This window comes from Lissotriton helveticus, chromosome 1_1 (genome assembly GCF_964261635.1).
Source record: "Lissotriton helveticus chromosome 1_1, aLisHel1.1, whole genome shotgun sequence".
In the NCBI taxonomy this organism is placed as follows: Eukaryota; Metazoa; Chordata; class Amphibia; order Caudata; family Salamandridae; genus Lissotriton; species Lissotriton helveticus.
Window position 1 is genome coordinate 1,180,545,762 of NC_136057.1, and position 19,437 is coordinate 1,180,565,198.

At 45.7% G+C, this 19,437-nt stretch overlaps 1 protein-coding gene across 6 annotated transcripts in view; it reads right to left on the bottom strand.

Moving 5' to 3' along the window:
* PHTF2 (putative homeodomain transcription factor 2) overlaps window positions 1-19,437 on the bottom strand; it is a 488,580-nt gene that overhangs the window by 48,591 nt on the left and 420,552 nt on the right. For all 6 annotated transcript variants that reach the window (XM_078679193.1, XM_078679174.1, XM_078679164.1 and 3 more), the window contains one exon: window positions 3,084-3,209. In XM_078679193.1, coding sequence (XP_078535319.1) covers window positions 3,084-3,209 — 126 coding nt within the window. The remainder of the gene's footprint in view (window positions 1-3,083; window positions 3,210-19,437) is intronic.

The following is a 19,437-nucleotide window of genomic DNA, read 5'->3' on the forward strand; positions in this document are numbered from 1 at the left end:
CACTTTTTGGTTCCCTTAGTATGGGACATTATTACTGTACCCCCGCCACTCCCAAAAATCAGAATGTATTCCAGACAGTGGCAGAAATTGGAACCAGACGTCTGGGCGGCCAAACTCCGAGAAAATGTTCCTCATCCACCCAATAACACCGTAGTAGGGGACAAAAAATTCAGTACCTGGATTACCCAATCGCTCGACGCCATCCTGCCCAAAACCCACTCTCTTAGACACATCAAGAGAGTTAATCCCTCACCCTGGTACACCCCGGAACTCAATCTGCTACGTAAGGCTTGCAAAAGAAACGAACGAATCTGGAGGAAGGAAAAAACCGAGGAACAGAAAGACGCATTCCGCGCCACGGTAAAATCCTACAAAAAAGAGCTCCGTAGCATTAAAACTAGTTTCTACGAGGACAGAATTAAAAACGCGGCCTGCTCAGCTCATGAAACCTATATAGTTCTAAAAGAACTACTCCACGCCCCCGACCCCCCACTCAAACCCCTCGATCCCAAAGCAGCTGAAACCAAATGTCAAAAATTAGCCACTTTTTTCGACGAGAAGATTAAAAACATTCTTCTAACCATACCCCCCCCCCAACAGGACCCCACACAGCCGGATCCTATCATCACTATCGCCAATCCTCAACTGCCGCCAGCCCTCCAACCCTCCCTGGACATTTTCGGCCCCGTAACAACGGAAGAAGTAGGAACCACGATGGCCGCAATTAAAAGTGGTTCTCCCCTTGATCCTGCCCCCCTCCGCTTTCTAAAAAAAGTGTCAAGTACCATCATCCCCCCCCTCACGGCCCTGATCAATTCCTCTTTCTCGGAGGGCATCGTCCCCCCCAGCTGGAAAGCGGCAGCAGTCAAAGGTCTGCTGAAAAAACCCTCTTTAGACCCGGAGGACTTCGCCAACTACAGGCCCATATCCCTTCTCCCTGGAAACAGCAAGATCGCAGAGAAGCTGGTAAATAAACAACTATCACTTTACCTAGAAAGTAACAACCTCTTAGCGGCCTCCCAGACAGGATTTCGTCCAGGGCAGGGCACTGACATCGCCCTCCTGACAGCAGTGGAGAAGGCCAGAAGCATTCTGGACACAGGAGGATCAGTGGCAGCGATCCTCCTAGACCTCAGTGCGGCCTTCGACACTGTAGACCATCCCACCCTAATCCACCGACTGGGAGAGATCGGATTAAAGGGTCTGGCCCTGAAATGGCTAGAATCCTTTTTGACTGGACGCTCCTTCCAGGTGCGGGAAAACGACAGCTGCTCATCCATCATCCCCCTCCGGTGTGGAGTGCCACAGGGCTCATCTCTGAGCCCCACACTTTTCAACGTGTACATGGCCCCACTGGAGAAGAGGGTTAGCTCGTTCGGCGTGTCAGTCATCAACTACGCCGACGACACTCAGCTGGTCGTTACCCTTTCCCATCCTCACCACGCCCCTTCTGACCTCCACAGCTGCCTTTCCGAAGTCCACCGATGGATGAATCTCTCCTCCTTAAAATTGAACGGGTCCAAGACCGAGATCCTCCTGATGGGCCACAATGGGCCCTCCTTACCACCTCACCTTTGGCCCAGGTGCCTAGGGGACCCTCCCGCACCCAAGGAAGAAGTCAAGAGCCTTGGTGTATGGATCGAGAAAGACATGAGTTTCAAAACCCAGGCAAAGAGAACCGCAGGGACATGCTTTGGACTACTCAGAGCCTGCAGGAAGATCTTTCCCCTGCTCCCAGAGACCGCAAGGAGGCTCCTCATCCAGGGTCTAATCCTGGCAAGATTAGACTACTGTAACGCTATATACTTGGGAGCCCCTGAAGCCACCTTGAACTCACTGCAGAAAGCCCAAAATGCCGCAGCCCGTCTACTCACGGGCACACCTGGAAGATCTTCCGCCAGGCCAGCCCTTAAATCTCTCCACTGGCTCCCAGTCAGAGAAAGGGTCTTGTTCAAAGCCCTCTGTCTGGCCCATAAAACACTCAACAACAACGGTCCCCCTCTCCTGAAAGAACTTTTAATCCCATACAAAGCAGAGAGGGATCTCCGGTCCAATGCAGAAAACCTCATTACAGTCCCTAGAGTGAGAAAAGCCAAGACCGGTGGCCGTCGCTTCTCGGTCCACACGGGGAAACGATGGAACCAGCTACCCCGAAAACTTAGGACGGAACCGAACTATCTTCAGTTCAGAAAGACCTTAAAGACCTTCCTTTTCCCGCAAATATAATCCTACTAGTTGGCCAAAACCCCTGGAGAAGCAGTTTAGCGCTGGGATGCTCTTCGGAGTTACTACGCGCTTTACAAAACCATTAAATAAATAAATAAATAAATAAATAAATTCCTCCAGATGCTGTCTGACGCCTGGGGGTTATTCGAAGGTAAGGAATCTATAACTAATGGTCTCTTTTGGATATACAGTCTGTACATGGGGTGGGGGAAGTATTGCACTACACAGGGAAGAGATGCGAGTCAAATGCAGTCACTTGATAGCTTCATTATGGGATGAAGTGCTTGAGGGTTTCAAGACAAGACAGGAACCACCAGATGAGTAACCTCAATGCATGCAATGTAACCAATTATGTCTACAAAGACTAGAAGGTAAACAGACCTTCACAACCTAGAAACCATTGTAGACAGGAGTGAGGAAACAAGCATTGATTCAGTCAATAATTCATGCAGTCAGAAGCACTGCATGCCATTATAAGAGATGCCACCCTTCCCTACACCTCAAGCCCCCCCGCCCCCAAGACCACTCCCTCTATACAAAATGGCAGGATCCCAACACAATTGATTATCCAGGTGACCATAGACATCCCAGAGCATTAAGCAAGAGCAGAGACACCAAACTCAAAAGTCACTGGTTTTGTACTGGTCTTCTGTTGCTGAATAGTGGCACTTTAGAAATGTATAGTAATGTATATGAGCACCGTTGGAGGCATAGTCACTGAAACAACAGATGGCATATACTGCCATGCCAACAATGTAATAACTATGATAGGCTAGTACAATACAATTGTGTATTTATGAGAACAGTATAAAACAGAATTAAAAAAATTAGAAATATAACATCCTGCAATCTCTTACCTTTAAATTAAATCCAAGTAAGTCACTGATAACACCAGAAACAGCAGACAAGATAACCACTTGGGTAATATTATAGAGCAGCGGATTCATTGTAAGCCCATATAACCGGAAAGGAGTGTCCAATTCCTAGTGTCAAGAAAAACAGTTTTGAAGTCTTAAGAGTGAAAACACAAAACAAACATTAATTATTAACTTAGATATTAGCTCATGCAAGACATTAGATAGAAGAATATAATTAATCCGAGTGAATCTAAGGGAGAACCGGGTGGACTGGTTCATTATTGCAACATATGAGGGTATTGGTTTTAAAATATTTAAGAATTCCCGTCAAGCACTGGGTGACAATTCAAAAGCTTGGAAACCTTCATTGGCTGTCTAATCAAAGTGATAAAGCAAAAGCAGTAATTATACCTGTTATCGCCAGGGAACCATTCACTCATGTTCGCAGAATGTCCAAGTCAACCAACTGACAAGGAACATTAACTTGAGGAAATAGAAATAGCTGGGAAAAGGTAGGCACATTAGGAATGTCCACATACTGTTACAGCACCTTCAAGGAATGCTGCTCAATGTCATGTTCTGACCATGGGTAACTTCAGTATTATTCGTCAACGCGCTTCCTTTTACTGCCATGAACTTGCAAAAGTAATCACCATTTCAATGGGTGCTACTTTCCAAACCATTCCTAATCTCTATACCATCGAATTCAGGTTATATTTTTTAAGTCCACTTTTAGACTTAAAATAGAGCCCGTGACATGGGTTTAGTGTTCATAAAAGAAAAATGTTGACAAACTAGGAGTGTAGAAGGTATTAGGTAAGTACCGAATCTCAATTTCCTCTGGCTCCCTCCAATTCTCAAACTGTGAAAACTAATTTGTCAAGCAAAAGATAGAAAGGTGAAATAAAAAGGTTATGTTAATGCGACTTGTAGAGTGCGCGTATACTGAGAGGTGTCTTGGCACTGTCTACTCCTGAGACGGAGAGGTCTAATTGCTGAAAAGCCAGGTTTGTAGCCGTTTTCTGAAAACAATAAGAGTAGGAAGGGCTCTGATCTGAGGAGGGCGGTTGTTCCACAACTTGGGGGTTCCAACCACAAAGCTTATGTCTCCCCAGTTGGTTCTGTAAGTTCTGGGAATTGTTAGCAGGTTTGCCCCTAAGGATCGCAACTATCTACCAGGTGTGCAGATCTGCAAGGAGTGCTTGAGAAACCCAGGGCCCGTATTGTGTATCGCCTTATAGGCAACGCACAGTGCCTTAAATTTTATTGGGCTTCTAATTGGCAGCCAATTAAATTGTCTTGTGACCATAGTTAAAGAATTGTATTTGGGAGTCCCGGAGAGAATCCTTCCAGCTGCATTCTGTAACATCTGAAGCCTATTAAGAACAGTTTCCTGGGCATTGGCACCCCAGATGGAAGAGAGAAAGTGGCAGATTCAAGGTTGCCGAAGCTAACTGATTGAATGCGCTCATAAAAAAGGATGTCAGCAAAGATTTAGCCCTATTTCGAATGCCTATAGTAGTGATATGGTTGATCAACAGCCTGTGATCAACCGTATAAAAGGCTACTGATAAATCTAATAATAAAAGCTGCTGCCCCTTCTCCTCCAAGGGCGACTCTTATCTCTTCAGTGGCTTTAATCAGCGCTGTCTCAGTGCTATGGCTGGGTCTGAAATCGATTTGAGCTTCATCCAGCAACTGGTTGCCTTGGATGTAATGTGAGAGTTGGATATTCTTTACCTTTTCAACCAGTTTTGTAGGCAGAGCAAGACGAGCGATGGGCCGATAGTTGTTGGGATCCGATACATCCCGATTGGGTTTCTTTAACAACAGAAGAATAGAAGCATTCTTCCATTGAGTGGGGAAAACGCCTGTGAAGAACATGGTGTTGAAAATGTATGCGAGTTTAGCACCAATTAGGTCAGGAATACGTTTGAGGACAGACGGTGGACAGGGATCGAACGGTGAGCCTGATTTAGCATTGCTCACCATAGCAGCTATATATTACGAGGTGACCGGAGAAAATTCCGTAAAAGCCAAAGACTCTGACCGTTCTTTATCTACGTCAAGCAGAATCTCATTGGAAGGGGAAGCCTTGAACTTGGAGTAAATGTTATCTACTTTTGCCTGAAAGCTCTGGGCTAGAGAGTAACGGAAAGCTTGAGTTGCAATGTTGGGAGTGATTTTCTGTTGGAGCCGCAAGTTTGGACACCACCTGAAACAATTGTTTGATGGAGTCTTGAGCGGATTCTAATTCCTGTGTGAAATAGTTGCTTTTTTCCTTTATAAGGAGGACTTTCCTGTATAAGCGCAGGATCAGACTGATCAAAGGCTCTGGAACTCTAATCCACACTGGAATGCCAGCATAATGTGGGTGAATCCATCGGGAGATGTTGCTGAAAACATCCAAACCTCGAGGGCTACATTAAGTTGAATTGAACAAGTATAAAATAAAAGCATCAGGGAGTAAATGTCAGCTCTCACACTTTCGGAATATAAGGGAATCAATTTAGAAAGTTTAACAATGCAGTTTGATTGCCCACATCATTAACTATGTAGGTAACAGCAGCAGTGAGAAAAACTAAAAGCAACAATGAAGGGCTCTTATCCACTTGGGGTTCATGTACTGCCCACTGAAAAAAGTGTATTGTGCCAAAGTGAGAAAGGTCTGTATTTCAAAGACTGCTAGCTGAAGTGATCGCTAGTGAGTAGGCAGGCTACAGAGTCTGAAACTTCAAATCACATGTAAACAGACTTAAAGCATGGAATTATAATTATATCCAAAATAATGTTTCAACTAATCACAACCAGTAAGAAAACACATTCAATGTAGTAATTCTATATTACTATTACTTTTGGTATAAGAAGGGAAAACGTCTTAAATGTTTTTTTTTTAAAAGGATAATGAGTTCTAGTCGGTTGATAATTCACCAGTATGTACTCCTACATCTAGAACGACCCTGGTCCTTCAAACTGGTAGGAAGATCATAAACATAGTATGCCTGGTGTTATTGTGGTTTAAAATTGTTTTTTTTTTTTAAAAAGAACGTATAACTTAAACTAAGTATTTTTGCAGCCTGACTTTGTCCAAACTGGGCTTCAGAGTTAGAGCTGACATCCAATACACTGTGCTTCAGATAATCGTGAAGGGGAACCCAAATGGCTGCCCTGTTCATAAATGCAATCAGTGCAAGATGCTAAAAAGACATTGACAATGCCTTGGCAATTATTTCATGAGCGCTTAGGTCCTTGGGGGAACAATTCTTCTTCCTTGTAGCACTAAATGATACAAGAGACAACACATGTTGTACAAGAAGTTGCCAAGAAAAGGGTTGGCACACAATTGCAAACATCTCCCAAGGGATCGAAAGATTTTCACATCATGTATGTCTTATGTACTTAAAAAAAAAAGCAAATCTAGCTGTAAAATAAGAGTCCTGTCCAAGATGAGAGACAGGATATAAGAGGTGAATGTGAGCAACAACATATGTAAAGATAACAGGGTCATTCTTCATATGGTGTCCGTCAGTGGGTATAGCAGTTGAAGTTTACTTGCAATTCGGTTTGATATTATTGATGTAAATTAGAATTCTTATGTTTTAAATTGAACTAAAAAAATATCTTACATGTCAGAACACTGCTTTCAGGTCTAGCACAGATAATGTGGTTCTTGTCCAGTGAGACCAAAGACTGTGCACACTGGGGACTTCCAGGTGACATACCTAAGTTAGAGAAGTCCCTGATTCTGCAAACTTCAAAAGAGGGGGGAACAGAACAGAATTCTGGGAGATCATGACCTGCAAAGTTTGTGGGTCAGTCCCTCAATTTCAGAACTGAAATGGATAACCTGAAAAGTCTTCTTCTGGAGAGGAAAAAAGAGATTACCTGTTCATGGGACAACATTAGGCCCAGAGCCCACTAAAACACCTCCATGGTGGAAAGGCAAAGCAATCCTGGCTTGTAGAGAAACACCTCTCACTCCACTGTGCACAATCGGGCTGCTAAGTACGGAAGGCACTCGCAAAATGGTAAAGACTTCAACGTTTAGTTGAAAGGCACAGAGTGAATGGTGCTGCTAGCACGCCCTTTTAATTTACTGAAACACATTTCACCCAGAAAAAAAATATGGCATTGAGAGTTTGTTCACAATCAGGTTATATTCAGTCTGAAGTAGGTGTACTCCGTATGGTTCATATGAATTTAGCCACTGTATTTTCCCAACATATTCCCACAGAAATTGTGGTGTTATTTAAATGAGTAGCATTCTTAAAGTTTGAAACTGCAATATGTAGGAAGCATTTTAGGTTAATTTGACAAACAATGATTCTAATTTAATGGCTACATGTATTTGTTTTTGTAATTTTAATTTATGCTATTTAAGAGGAAGATGACATGGTTATGCAGATGCTTCAGATATTCAGAAAAGTTTGTGGCTTGAAAGTGAACCTCTATAACTCAGAGGAGTACCAGATTCATACAAGGCAGGTAAACCTCCAATGGGCTACCAAGGCCACAGAAGGGTATCAATACCTTGGGATTTATGTTGCCCACAATAGGAAGCATACATAGGAGCATAAACGTATGCCTTAACTAAGCAGACTTTAAAGCGACTTGACTTTGTGGTCGCCCCTTTGACAGTCACTAATGGGGCGAGCAGCCATTGCTAAGATGGTATCCCTTCTGCGCCTGTTGTACCAAGTACAAAACACACATGACATTCCACACAGTATCATCACTCTCTTTATGGAAATATTTTGTAATGGCTTGTGGAATGGAGGTGCACCATTTGACATTCATGACTCAGTGTTATAAATCCCAGTACAACAGCCGCACCAGGGTTGGCTGATATAGCTGCATATTTTTAACTGCTCTTCTAATTATTGTAAACTAATGGCTCCATGGCTCCAAAGCAGACCATGCATTTGCAACTGAGAAGGGTGCAATGGTAAACAAACACCCACTGCACCTGCTGTATTGGGGCAGGATACCCTTGACCCACTGGCAATAAAACTAATAAACATATGGCAGCAGACCCTTAAGGGCATCGGCTAAGACACACTACTGAAACCCCATTGTATCTGTGACTTGGACAAGTTGCAGTCATATAGGGCATCTGTAATTTGGATAATATACGGAGCTCAAAAGTAGAAGGTGTGATGTCTGGCACAGCCAGGTGTTCATTCACAGACCTGCAGGTCACCTATGATGAGTATAAATATCTATTTTTCAAATACTTACTTGCAACATACCTTACCCTCATATCAGACCTCACAGCACTCACTAACTTCAATCACCAAGAATACAAATTTCAGGTGTGAACATAAACTACAAGATGATATCTACTGCATTCAGCACTCTGGTTATACACACCTCAGATAATTTTGATTCTCTAAGATGTGCCTGGAAGGATAATGCGGGAACCCCAACAGATAAAGGTGGCAAACCACAAGGAAGGACATAGGGATGTGACTATTGCACACCAGTTCCACACCAATCAGCTCAAATATCTCCACCGGGTATATTTTATGTGTCACTGATGCACTTGAGGTTTGTCATTGCTAAAGGAGGCATCGTCTGAAATTGACGAAACAAAGATACATCTAGTTTGAAGGGATGGGAAGACTGACCAGGATCATTATATGTTCCTGGTTATCCCGATATACATCGCAAGGGGTGCCTGAAAAAACACATGAAAATAGGAAGAGAGGATGCACTACATGGGAACTAAAGGGAACTAAATGTGAACGAAAGAAGTACTAAAACATCTAAAGTCTTACTTGATGGAAGACATTTGTGGACTAGCTCTTTCAATCTGTATATGGGGGAAGACATATGAATTACTCTTGATTGTGTTATGCTGATGATTGTGTTTTAAACTAGCAACATACTACCAACCCCAGATTAGACTTAATGAAGCCACCAAAAGAATTACAACACAAAAATTGAATGACTTGTGTGTGTGTACACACACACACACACACACACACACACACACACACACAAAGTCTCAATTGTCACTAATTACGGTGTGTGAGAGAAATATCTTAAGAGTAGGGCATTTATAGAGTAGTAACTTGATTGGTTAGAAGTTTACTGGAAGAGCGATTTGAGTAGAACTCCAGTCGTTTCTGAAAGACCACAAGGGCACCTTGGGATATGTCAATGTTGGAGGTTCAGGGTGGCTCCGAGATGGGTGGTCAAGAGAGATGTTTTTTATGTTTAATTATTGTTTCATTGCATAACAAATTACAATACCCAAACAATAGTGTGTCTATTATACATAATGTGTCATAAAGAAGAACATCCGCTACTCAGGAGGAAGAGCAAACAAAAAGGAAATTTAGCCCTATACTGTACTGATTGCACACTTCACAGACCACATTTTGCCACGAGCAACGGCAGGGAAGTGGATTTAGGCATGTCACAAGGAAAATTATTAGAACATCCCAACAGAGTCACTTTAAGGTTCAGTGTTATCACTGTGCCAATCTTGTCCTATAGGAGTTGAAACTTCCTACACCAGTATTTAGCAATCTTGGGGAAAAGCCATGCTGCATGTATAAAGTCCACATCTGAGGTTTCACAACAAGCACATTGAGAATGGGCAAGTAACTTCTGTTTATAGAGTTTGAGGGGAGGGTGGTAAATGCAGTGCAGAAATCAATGAGTTGGAAGTAGCCATATGGGGAGAGAGAGCCCTGATCTGGCCAAAGCCGTATGTCCACTCTACATGAGACACAGTCACTGCAATAGTGGTTAGGCATCGCTAAGGCGGTCTCTGACTGCATTTCAGAGTACAGCCTGTTCACCAACCGCTTGTTGGACAGGACTGTAAGAAACAAGGAAAGAGATCTAGATAAAGTCAGCTCCTGGGGGAATACTGGTATCGAGCTTTACAAAATGCCTTACGGTGAAGAATTAGAAATGTGTCAAGGATTGAGGAGTCTACTCTGCCAATAGCCACTGTGACCTCGAGGAAGCGGTCGTTCAAAAAATGGTCACCCGCAGACTTGATCTCCCTTTTAGCCAGTCTCCAAAAGAATATTTGTTTCACTAGTACACAGTAATAGTTGGAAATGTGTAAGAGGTTGCTCCGGCGAGTATAGTATGGGACTACTGTGACACCTCAGAGGGACGTCCCAGACTACCTATGTACTCTTTGTACAGTTGTTGGGGTTGGGGGTCGCCCTGTCAAATCTCCCAGGCAGGTGGGGTAGATAATATGTTCAATAGCAAAATGGCTCATGTGGGGCTGCGAAGATGTTGCCATTGATGTTTAAAGTACGCTTGGGCACAGTAATAATATAACTAGAAATCTAGCACCATCATCCCACCTTGGTCATATGACAGTGTTAGAGTTTCTCATTTTTTCTGAGTCTGTTTGCTTGCCCAAGCTAAGGTGATCGTAAGGGATTTAAGTGTTTTGAAAAAGTGCTGGGTTAGGGGTATGGAGATGGTGTAGTAAAAGAACAATAACGTGGGTGATATAATTATTTTCTTCAGAGCCTTTTTTGCCATGTAATCATGAACAAAGTTGGGTCCATTTATGTACCTCTTCTACAATGTTCGTCGTGATGGTACCATCGTTTTCGGTAATAATGTTGGCCCGGTCTTGATTGACCCAGATATTTAACTGACGTCAAAAACCAGGGGTGAGGGAATTCCAACTGTTACATTTGTGTTGCTGTGTCAGTGGGAAAATGGTAGATTTATTCCAATTTAGCGATATACTTGAAAGTGCCTTGAACAGCGTGAATTCTTGGATTACAAGGGTAAGGTTGCGGAATGGATTACATAAATATTATGCGACATTGTCAACATGTAATGCCACAATTAAGTTGTGTGGTAAGAAGGCAAGCCCTCTATGGCAATGTAATTACCTTATGGCGCATGCCAATGGCTTGGAGACCAACGCATACAGTATAGGAGACAGCAGGTACCTCGCTCAATGGCAAATGGCTCAGATAGCAGTCCATTTAGGCACACTGTGGCAGTGGGGCCAGTGTACAGTAGTGTATAAGTTTAATGAACCTGGGGAGAAATCCCATATGGACCAACACAGTGAACAAATATTGCTAATCAAGGGACTCAAATGCTTTGGTGGTGTCAAGGAAGACTGCCACTGCCTCACTGTCTGGCTTCACTTTGTGAATGAGAGCAAATAGTGTTTTTAGATTATGTGCTGTAGATTGGTCAGGAATAAATTCCGCCTGGTCAGGAAAGACCAGGTCAGAGAGTAGTAGTAGTAATTGGTTTGCCAGTATCTTGGCAAAAATCTTTGTGTCAGTGTTTAGAAGTGAAAGCGGTCTATAGGAGTCAGCGTGCATGGGTGACATCCCAAGTTGTAAAAGTATGATTAGGATAACCTTCTTAAATGAGGGAGGGTGCCCCGCTGTAAAAGCTTCCACAAATTCTTGCTGGAGTCGGGAATCCAGCTATGGAGCATAAGCTTTATAAAACTTGGATGGAAACCTGTCTTTTTACGGGGTTATACAAGTGGGGAGGCTCAAGATCACTGGAGTAATCTCGTTTAGAGTGATAGGTCTAGATATACTGCATACTCGCCTTGTGAGTTGTATACAATCTGGAGTAGGGGTTTACGAACTTGGTCAGTATTGTGTCTGAATTACATAACATGTCCCCTACGACTCCTCCTATTTGGGTTATGAAAGTAGCTGAGGTTAACTGGCATGTCAACAGTACCAGGGTCCTCATGGTCTATCCGCTGACCATAAGATCTGGTTATGGCTGCTTATTTAGGTGCCCAACCTCTAATTCTGGCTCCTCCTTATAATCTGACATTTTGACCGTAATTGCCACCAGGGTACGAGTGGTGGGGGAGGCCATGTATTGTTGCTTTAACAACTGAAGGTCTCGCTCCAATTTGTCCCTAAGGGTGCTACAGATACCCAGTATGTATGCCATAAATGTGTCCCAGAGATTGGACAGAAGGCTCACTCGATAAAAAAAATGTAGGATGTCCAATTTTACATCCCTTCTGAAGCATTCTTCAACCAGTGCTAATGGTGAAAGGCTCCAGGTGAATGCACAATGTGTATTATGGAAGTCAAAATACAATTTTTTACTATTTAAGTGTATTTCAGCCTTCTTCATTTATACAAAACTAGGTTCCCAATTTACTCATGCGTTACACATCAGTAATGCTTTTTCTGATGGATACTCTATGTAACCAGATTCATTATCTTTAAAATATTCCTAGGAACAGAATGGATCTGGGAAATTTCAATAGCAGTGCTCCTGCGAACCGGCAGCTCTTCGTTGGCTTAGTACCACTACAGAAATGACGGAATTAAGCTGCCTATAAGCACCACCCCTGCGTGTCGACATCTGTTTCTTGTCTCTCTCCATGCACTCAGACAAGGAGCTTCACATCTGTTGGTGACTTTGTGCCGAGCTCTAACCTTTTTAGATGTTAAAGAGGCCACCTCACAGAAGGGACAGATGGCAGGGCACTGAGGAATCTGCAGTTAGATAGAGCTTCCACCAGAAAGAGCACTACTGAAAATGCATAACTTGTTCTTCTGTTAGATACTTCTAATCAGATTTCCCTTTTAAAATTTTTTTTTATTTTATTGACATTTCTTAAACATACAATCAAAAAAAGCATGTGCAATCACATTTCGGACGTCAGTTGTACAACAATCGGACAGCATGTACTTTATCAATTTAAGAATCATCATATCTCCCACTCCTCCCTTACCAAACAATATACACAATATGTATACATTTCCAGGACACCGTCTACGTTATCTGGATCTAAGATCCCAATCAACTTGAGGTATCACTGTTTATCATGCATCTTGTGTATGTAGTGGGGTTTGTGTATCTCTCTGTTCGCCCTCCTCCCTCATCTGCCTGCGTTCTAGGTACAACGCCCAGTAGTTTTTAGGCCTATTTTTTGGTGGTAGTAATTCGCTATAGTGCTCTGATTGTGTGCAACAGTATAACATATCATCTGACCAGCGAGTCAATGTGGGAGTCGGCCCTTTCCTCCAGTTCAGAGCTACACATCGTTTGGCAATTATAAAGGCCATGTCCACCAATCAGCGTGCAGTCGGCGGAACATCTTTTGAGTACCCCAATAAAGCCAATAGGGGGGACGGCGATAGTGACAAACCTGTGACTCTGTTTACCTCATTATAGACCATACGCCAAAATTCCGCCACTCCCGGACACAACCTAGCGAGGTGAAGAAAGTCCGCCGTTAAAGCACGGCATCTCTCGCATCATGGGTTGTCCCATAAGCCGTATCTAAATAAACGTTCAGGGGTGTAATAAACTCTGTTTAAAAATTTGAAATGGAGTAACCTATGTCTGCCGTTGAGGGAAACCTTACGTACATTAGCGCAGCAAAACTTCCACACATCCTCAGAGAGTTTGACGTCTAGACCAGTCTGCCAAGCCAGACGCGGCTTCGAATAGTCCGCCGTTCTCTCGGCAAGGGTGATACGGTAGAGATTAGTAATTAATTTAGTTGAAACTTTGGCTTTGACTATATAGTCAAATGCTAAAACCGTTTGTGGCTCCGCCATGTCTCCACCTAGCAAACCCCTCAGTGCATGGCGAACCCGGTGAGCCTGGAAACGGGGAAGGAGCTGAGCCCTGGCTCCCTCTGTAGGCCTAAGATCTTCCCATGTACAAGCCTTCCCAGCAAGGAATAAGTCTCCCATTGTGTTGACATTCAATGCCGATAAAGCCCCTATCACCGCCCTCTCTCTGCAGGGGGCTAGCCACGAACACCACGCCAACTCGGCTCCTGGGGCGTATAGCAGCGAACAAGCCTGAGCGTCCATAAGGTGATACCATGCGTGTATTACCGTATTCATTGAGTCAAGAATGCCCGTGCGCCGATCTCTGGGTCGGGACATTAAGGCCGGTAGAGGAGCCGGAGAGGCCACTAGTGCCTCAATTCTCACATGCGGTGCATCGGCAGGGCCGTGTATCCAGCTATAGGCATGCGCCCCCTGTGCAACGCGATAGTATAATTCCAGATCCGGAGTGTTAAGTCCCCCATCCTCATACGATCGTATCAGGATACTCCAGGCCACTCTGGGCTGTTTTCCAGCCCATATCAATCGGAGCACTAGTGCTTGAAGCTGTCTGAAGAATGTGCCAGACAGGACCATAGGGATGATGCTAAACAAAAATAAAAAGCGAGGTAGCACAATCATTTTAAGCAGCGATATGCGTCCCATCAGCGACAATGGCAGCGCAATCCATTGGTCTACATCGTCCTCTAATCTAGAGAGAGCAACGCCATAGTTTTCCCTGAGGACCGTTTCGGAATCAGTGTGCAGTTTAATGCCCAGGTATCGTACCGGTTCAGTAGTCCACTGTATGGGGTATTCCGAATCCACCCTGCGGGTTGCAGGGGTGAGAGGGAACATTATGGTCTTCCCCCAATTGACGTGGATCCCTGACAATGAGCCGAATAAAACTACTTCCCTCAATACCGTAGAAAGATTGTCTTCTGGATGCCTCACATACAATAAGGTGTCATCTGCATATGTGGACACTATCAATTGATAAGTAGGAAACCTAATACCGCGATGACTATGGTATTCCCGTAACGCACACGCTAGTGGTTCCGCAACCAAGGCATACAAAAGAGGGGATAGTGGGCAGCCCTGTCGGGTTCCCCGCTCCACTGCAAATGGGTCAGTAGTAAGGGAACCTATAAGGACCCTCGCCATAGGTGAGTTGTATAGAGTGTCTATAAGTTGTATAAAGAGGTACCCCACACCCATGCGTCGCAAGACTAATCGAAGGAAAGGCCATTCTACTGAATCAAAAGCCTTTTCCATATCTAGGAATACGGCCACTGCAGGGACATCCTGCTTCGTGTGTTGGAAGGCCGCAGATACTGTCCGTATGTTGTAAGTCAGATTGCGAGTGGGTACGAAGCCAGCCTGTTCAGGGGCTACCAGTTTTGAGATCAGTGGGCTTAACCGATTTGCAATGATCTTAGCAAAGACCTTAGCAAAGACCTTTGCATCCACGTTAAGTAATGATAGCGGTCTGTAAGAGGCGCAGTCGTCTGGTGATTTACCGGGTTTTAGGATAGCCACGATGACGGCCTCCCTCATCATCGGTGGCATCATAGCCTCTTCCGCAATCTCCTCAACCAGCAACAGCAGTTTAGGTATCAGAAGGTCAGAAAATGTCTTATAAAAAGAGGCGGGGGAGTCCATCACTTCCAGGAGCACTCCCAGCTTTCATGGAGGAAAGCGCCCATACCACTTCCTCTCTCTCAGACGGCCTCACCAGAAACTCGCGGTGTGTGTTTGTCAGTCCGGGTAATTGTATGTGCGTCAAGTAATCCAATATACGTTCCTCCGAGGCTGGACCCCTCGATGCGTATACCGCTGTGTAGTAGTCTCTAAACCGCGCCGCTACCTGTACATCAGTCAGCTTCTCGCCAGTGCTGTCATACGTCATCGATTGCACCATGGCGCCCTGTCTGCGTTGTTTCGCCATGTGCGCCAGTACAGCGCCCGGGCGTTCTCCCTCACCATATGATCTGGCTACACTATATTTTCCTAGGTGTTTTACCTCAGCGTCCGCTTCCTCATGGTATTCACGGAGCGTCCGAGCAAGCTCGCTATCCAGTTCAGGCCCAGGGGCCTTGCATTCTTTGTGCCTCAATCTCCTTAAGTTTAGCTTCTAGAGAGGAAAGTCGAGACCTAATCGATTTTAGTCACCCACGTGTTTAGCTGTGGCAAGTCCGCGCATATAAGCTTTAAAGGCTTCCCATACTGTGAGGAAGGAATCAACGGAGCCTACGTTAGTATCAAAAAATTCTTCCGCAGCCTTTGCTAAATCGTCGCGAAAAGCCGTATCAAGCAGCGCATATGGAGGCAGACGCCAGCTAAAAGGTGGTGGACGGGTCGTCAACGCTCTGAACTTGACCAGGACAGGTGAGTGATCAGAGTACGTGCGGGGTAAAGTCAGGCACGAAAGCACCGAAGATAGAAGGGAGGTAGGGAGCAGCCAGTAATCTATCCGCATGTGTATGTCATGCTGCGCTTAATAGTGTGTGTATCCTCCCTGTGTCGGGTTCCTAGTTCGCCACACATCTTGTAGACCCAGCCTAATCATCTCAGTCTCAAGGGCTCGGGCCGAACCCGCTGGTCGTCGCTCCGGGCCATCTGATCTGTCCAGTTCAGGGTGTCGTACCATATTTAAATCACCCCCCCCAGAGCACCTGTTCCCCGCAATGTTCCCTTGTAGTAGAGGCTAAATTCAAATAAAAAGAAGGGCAGTCATAATTCGGACCATACGAGTTGACTACATAGAAAGACATTCTCTTTCCCTCACATTTTGATATAACGTACCTCCCCTCAGTGTCTGTGACAACAGGTGTCAGTGTCACTTTAGCCTGTGGGTTAACCCATATGAGTACTCCCCGGGCGTGCGATGTGTACACTGCGGTATGTATGTGTCTATGTAATCCCCTATATGACAATGTAGGGCTGTCAGGGCGCAAATGCGTCTCCTGGAGAAGCGCGATATCAACAGAGTGCCTCAATAAATATTGTATAACTTTCCTAACTTTTCTGTGGTCATTAAGACCGCGAACATTCCAGGTAAGCAGCGTGATAGTGTCCCTATCTTGTGTCAAATGTATCTCTTCAGGTGGCATCGGGCATGTGGGGAAAAATAGTGTCAGCCCGCTCTCGAAAGTTGTTGTCCTATATATTGTGCGCACAGCAATATAACTCCAAACATAACATAAAACATTTATCCAGATCCCCCCCAACTCCATCAGCCGTTCATGAACTTTGGCATCCCCCCGCAAAGAGCAATCCTCTAAACCCCTACCCGCTCCCACCCACGCCTGCTCAACCCCAACATGGCCGCGTCCCGTTATAGCCCCCAAACTGTCCCTCCTACCCCCCCCCCCGCAAATAGTATTCATTCAATCACCTCAAACAGACAAAAAATAATCCACTAGTCTCAGAACAATCAAAAAGGAAAAGGAAATCCTTGCTCAAATAACACTCCCAGGCCCCCAGTGGCAATACAGACGTGGTATACACACCAGGGCGTAGGTAGCGAGTTATTTGCTATTCAAGACTATAACAAGTAAAGGAAAGTGCTGCGGTCCAGTCTCCCTCCCCCGCCCCCCAGTAACATCTTAGTCCTCAGCACAGGTACCTAGTTTGTTAACAGTTTGGTCCATAGAGTGCAAGCATTTGAATATACAGCTCTTCATTTGTGGTCAGGTGCGGGCAGTTCCAATCTCTAGTTCTGCAATATTACATTCAGTCTTAAATCGCAAATATCAAACACCAGACTCGTGTGCATCCGATCACCACAAAGCATCATTCTTTTCTATTATCCCATTGTGGAGTATGATATTGTCAATAAAACGATGCAACATTATTTCAATGCCTTCCCCTCCCATCTCTATCTGAGTATTTCAACCCCACTTACAGTTGAGGTGCCAACCTACGTACTTCCGGGTGAGAGCCAGCCTCTTGTTGGTTTCCATCCCAATACGGTCAGAACAGCACCGGGGGTACCATGATCATGTCCGTATATGAGCCCATCCCTCACAAGCATGAAACCCCGGCCCGCCATAGTAGAGCAGAAGTTCAATCCTGTTCGTCCAGTTGGCAATCCTCTCCTCCATGCGAGTCCTCCTCAGCTGTCTCACGCCGTTTGCTCCTGTTCCAGTCTTTCATGGCTTTTTGAAGTGCCCTCGGGTCTGTGAAGATAGTAGACTTTCCTTGTCTGTTAACCCTAAGTTTTGCGGGATACAGCATCGCATAGTCTATTCCTAATTCTCGGAGTTGCCGCTTCATGGGCACAAACTGTCTGCGTGCCTCCTGCACCAGTGCAGTAAAATCAGGAAACAAGGAAAGAACAGAGCCCTCATATTGTAGCGGCTGTTTTTCTCGTGCTAGCTTCAAAGCTGTGTCTTGGTCTCTATAATTGAGCAATTTTGCAATAATGGGGTGGGGAGGCGCTCCAGGTTTAGGTCTGGGCCCCAGCGATCGATGTGCCTGTTCCACTATAAACATAGTCGAGAAAGCCTCTTCGCCCAGTAGTGTCTTCAGCAAGGCCTCCACGAAATGCTCCATATTGCCCGTTTGGGTGCTTCACCGGCAGTCCCGTAATGCGGTGGTTATATCTCCGGGACCATGCCTCCAAATCCTCCGTTTTATCCTGCAGGACTTGCATCACTCTGCCAAGTTGCTTATGATCTGCATCTAGCGTTGTCTGCGCCTCTTCCACCTCGACTATGCGGCGCTCCGACATGTCTATGCGCTCTGCATGTTTGTCGAGTCTCTCCGCCATGCGATCCAGGCGGTATGTAACTGCGCCCATTTTGGTTCCCAAGGACGCAATACTTCCTTGTAGGTTCTTCTCCATTGTTAGCAGAAAGGCGCGAAGGTCAGGCTCAGTCACGGTCTCCCCAATCGCAGAGCCCTCTCCTCCATTGTCCTGTGGCGGCGGGGGCTCACTAGGCTTCGAGCCCCTGCCCGTAAAAGTCAATTTCAGTTGCGTTCTGTCTGGCCGTCCCATCTTTACACTGATATCGACAAGGGCGCTCGTTGAGGCCAGTACGCTCCCCCTGTTGTGTATCTTCTTACCGGTGTCTGTATACCAGAGGTAGTTTCCAACCATCAATCGTACCCTCGTACGTCCTGCCAGCGCAGTTCAACTCGCGGCTCCCCATGTGTAGGCCTCAGCTTCGCCGCAACCACCAGATATTGTCCAGGCTCCACCCGGCCCTCTGTACAGTCGGAAGTTTTCCTCCACGAGAGTCGCAACGCCCCCACTAACAGGTCGAGGTCCGGCAAACAGGCGACATCCCGCTTCAGAGTGTCCCGAGGTGCCTCTGGCCTCTGTCCAGATCGCCCGTCTGCCCTCTCAGTCGCGGCGTCTCAATATCAATAGCGCAATTCCAACACAGTTGGAGGGCTGAGAGATCTGAGCCAGGCCCTCCGCATCCACCGCAACAATGACCAATCCAAGTGTCGTCTTCTAGGGCGGCCGTTGCAGGGATATACCCCAGGCCCAGTGCCACAGAGCCCCAGGGATTCGCCTCTTGTTGCCTCCAGCAGTTCTCTTTGAATAGCCCCCTAGATCTATGCCGGGGAGGGGCGGGGAGAGGGAGGGGGAGGGGGGGGGGGGGCGAGGGCGCACGCGCTCAGAAGCCCAGCTCCTGTCTCCCTGGCTGGTCTGATGTGAAGTGGGGAGCCGGTAGATGCGTCGGTGCAAGTACGGGCCCAGCGCCCAAGATGGTGCCCGTCACTCTGTTTTCTCCTTCCCGCAACGAGACCCTCCACGCGGCCGGGCCAGCCCAGGAAAAGCCGTGGGCTCC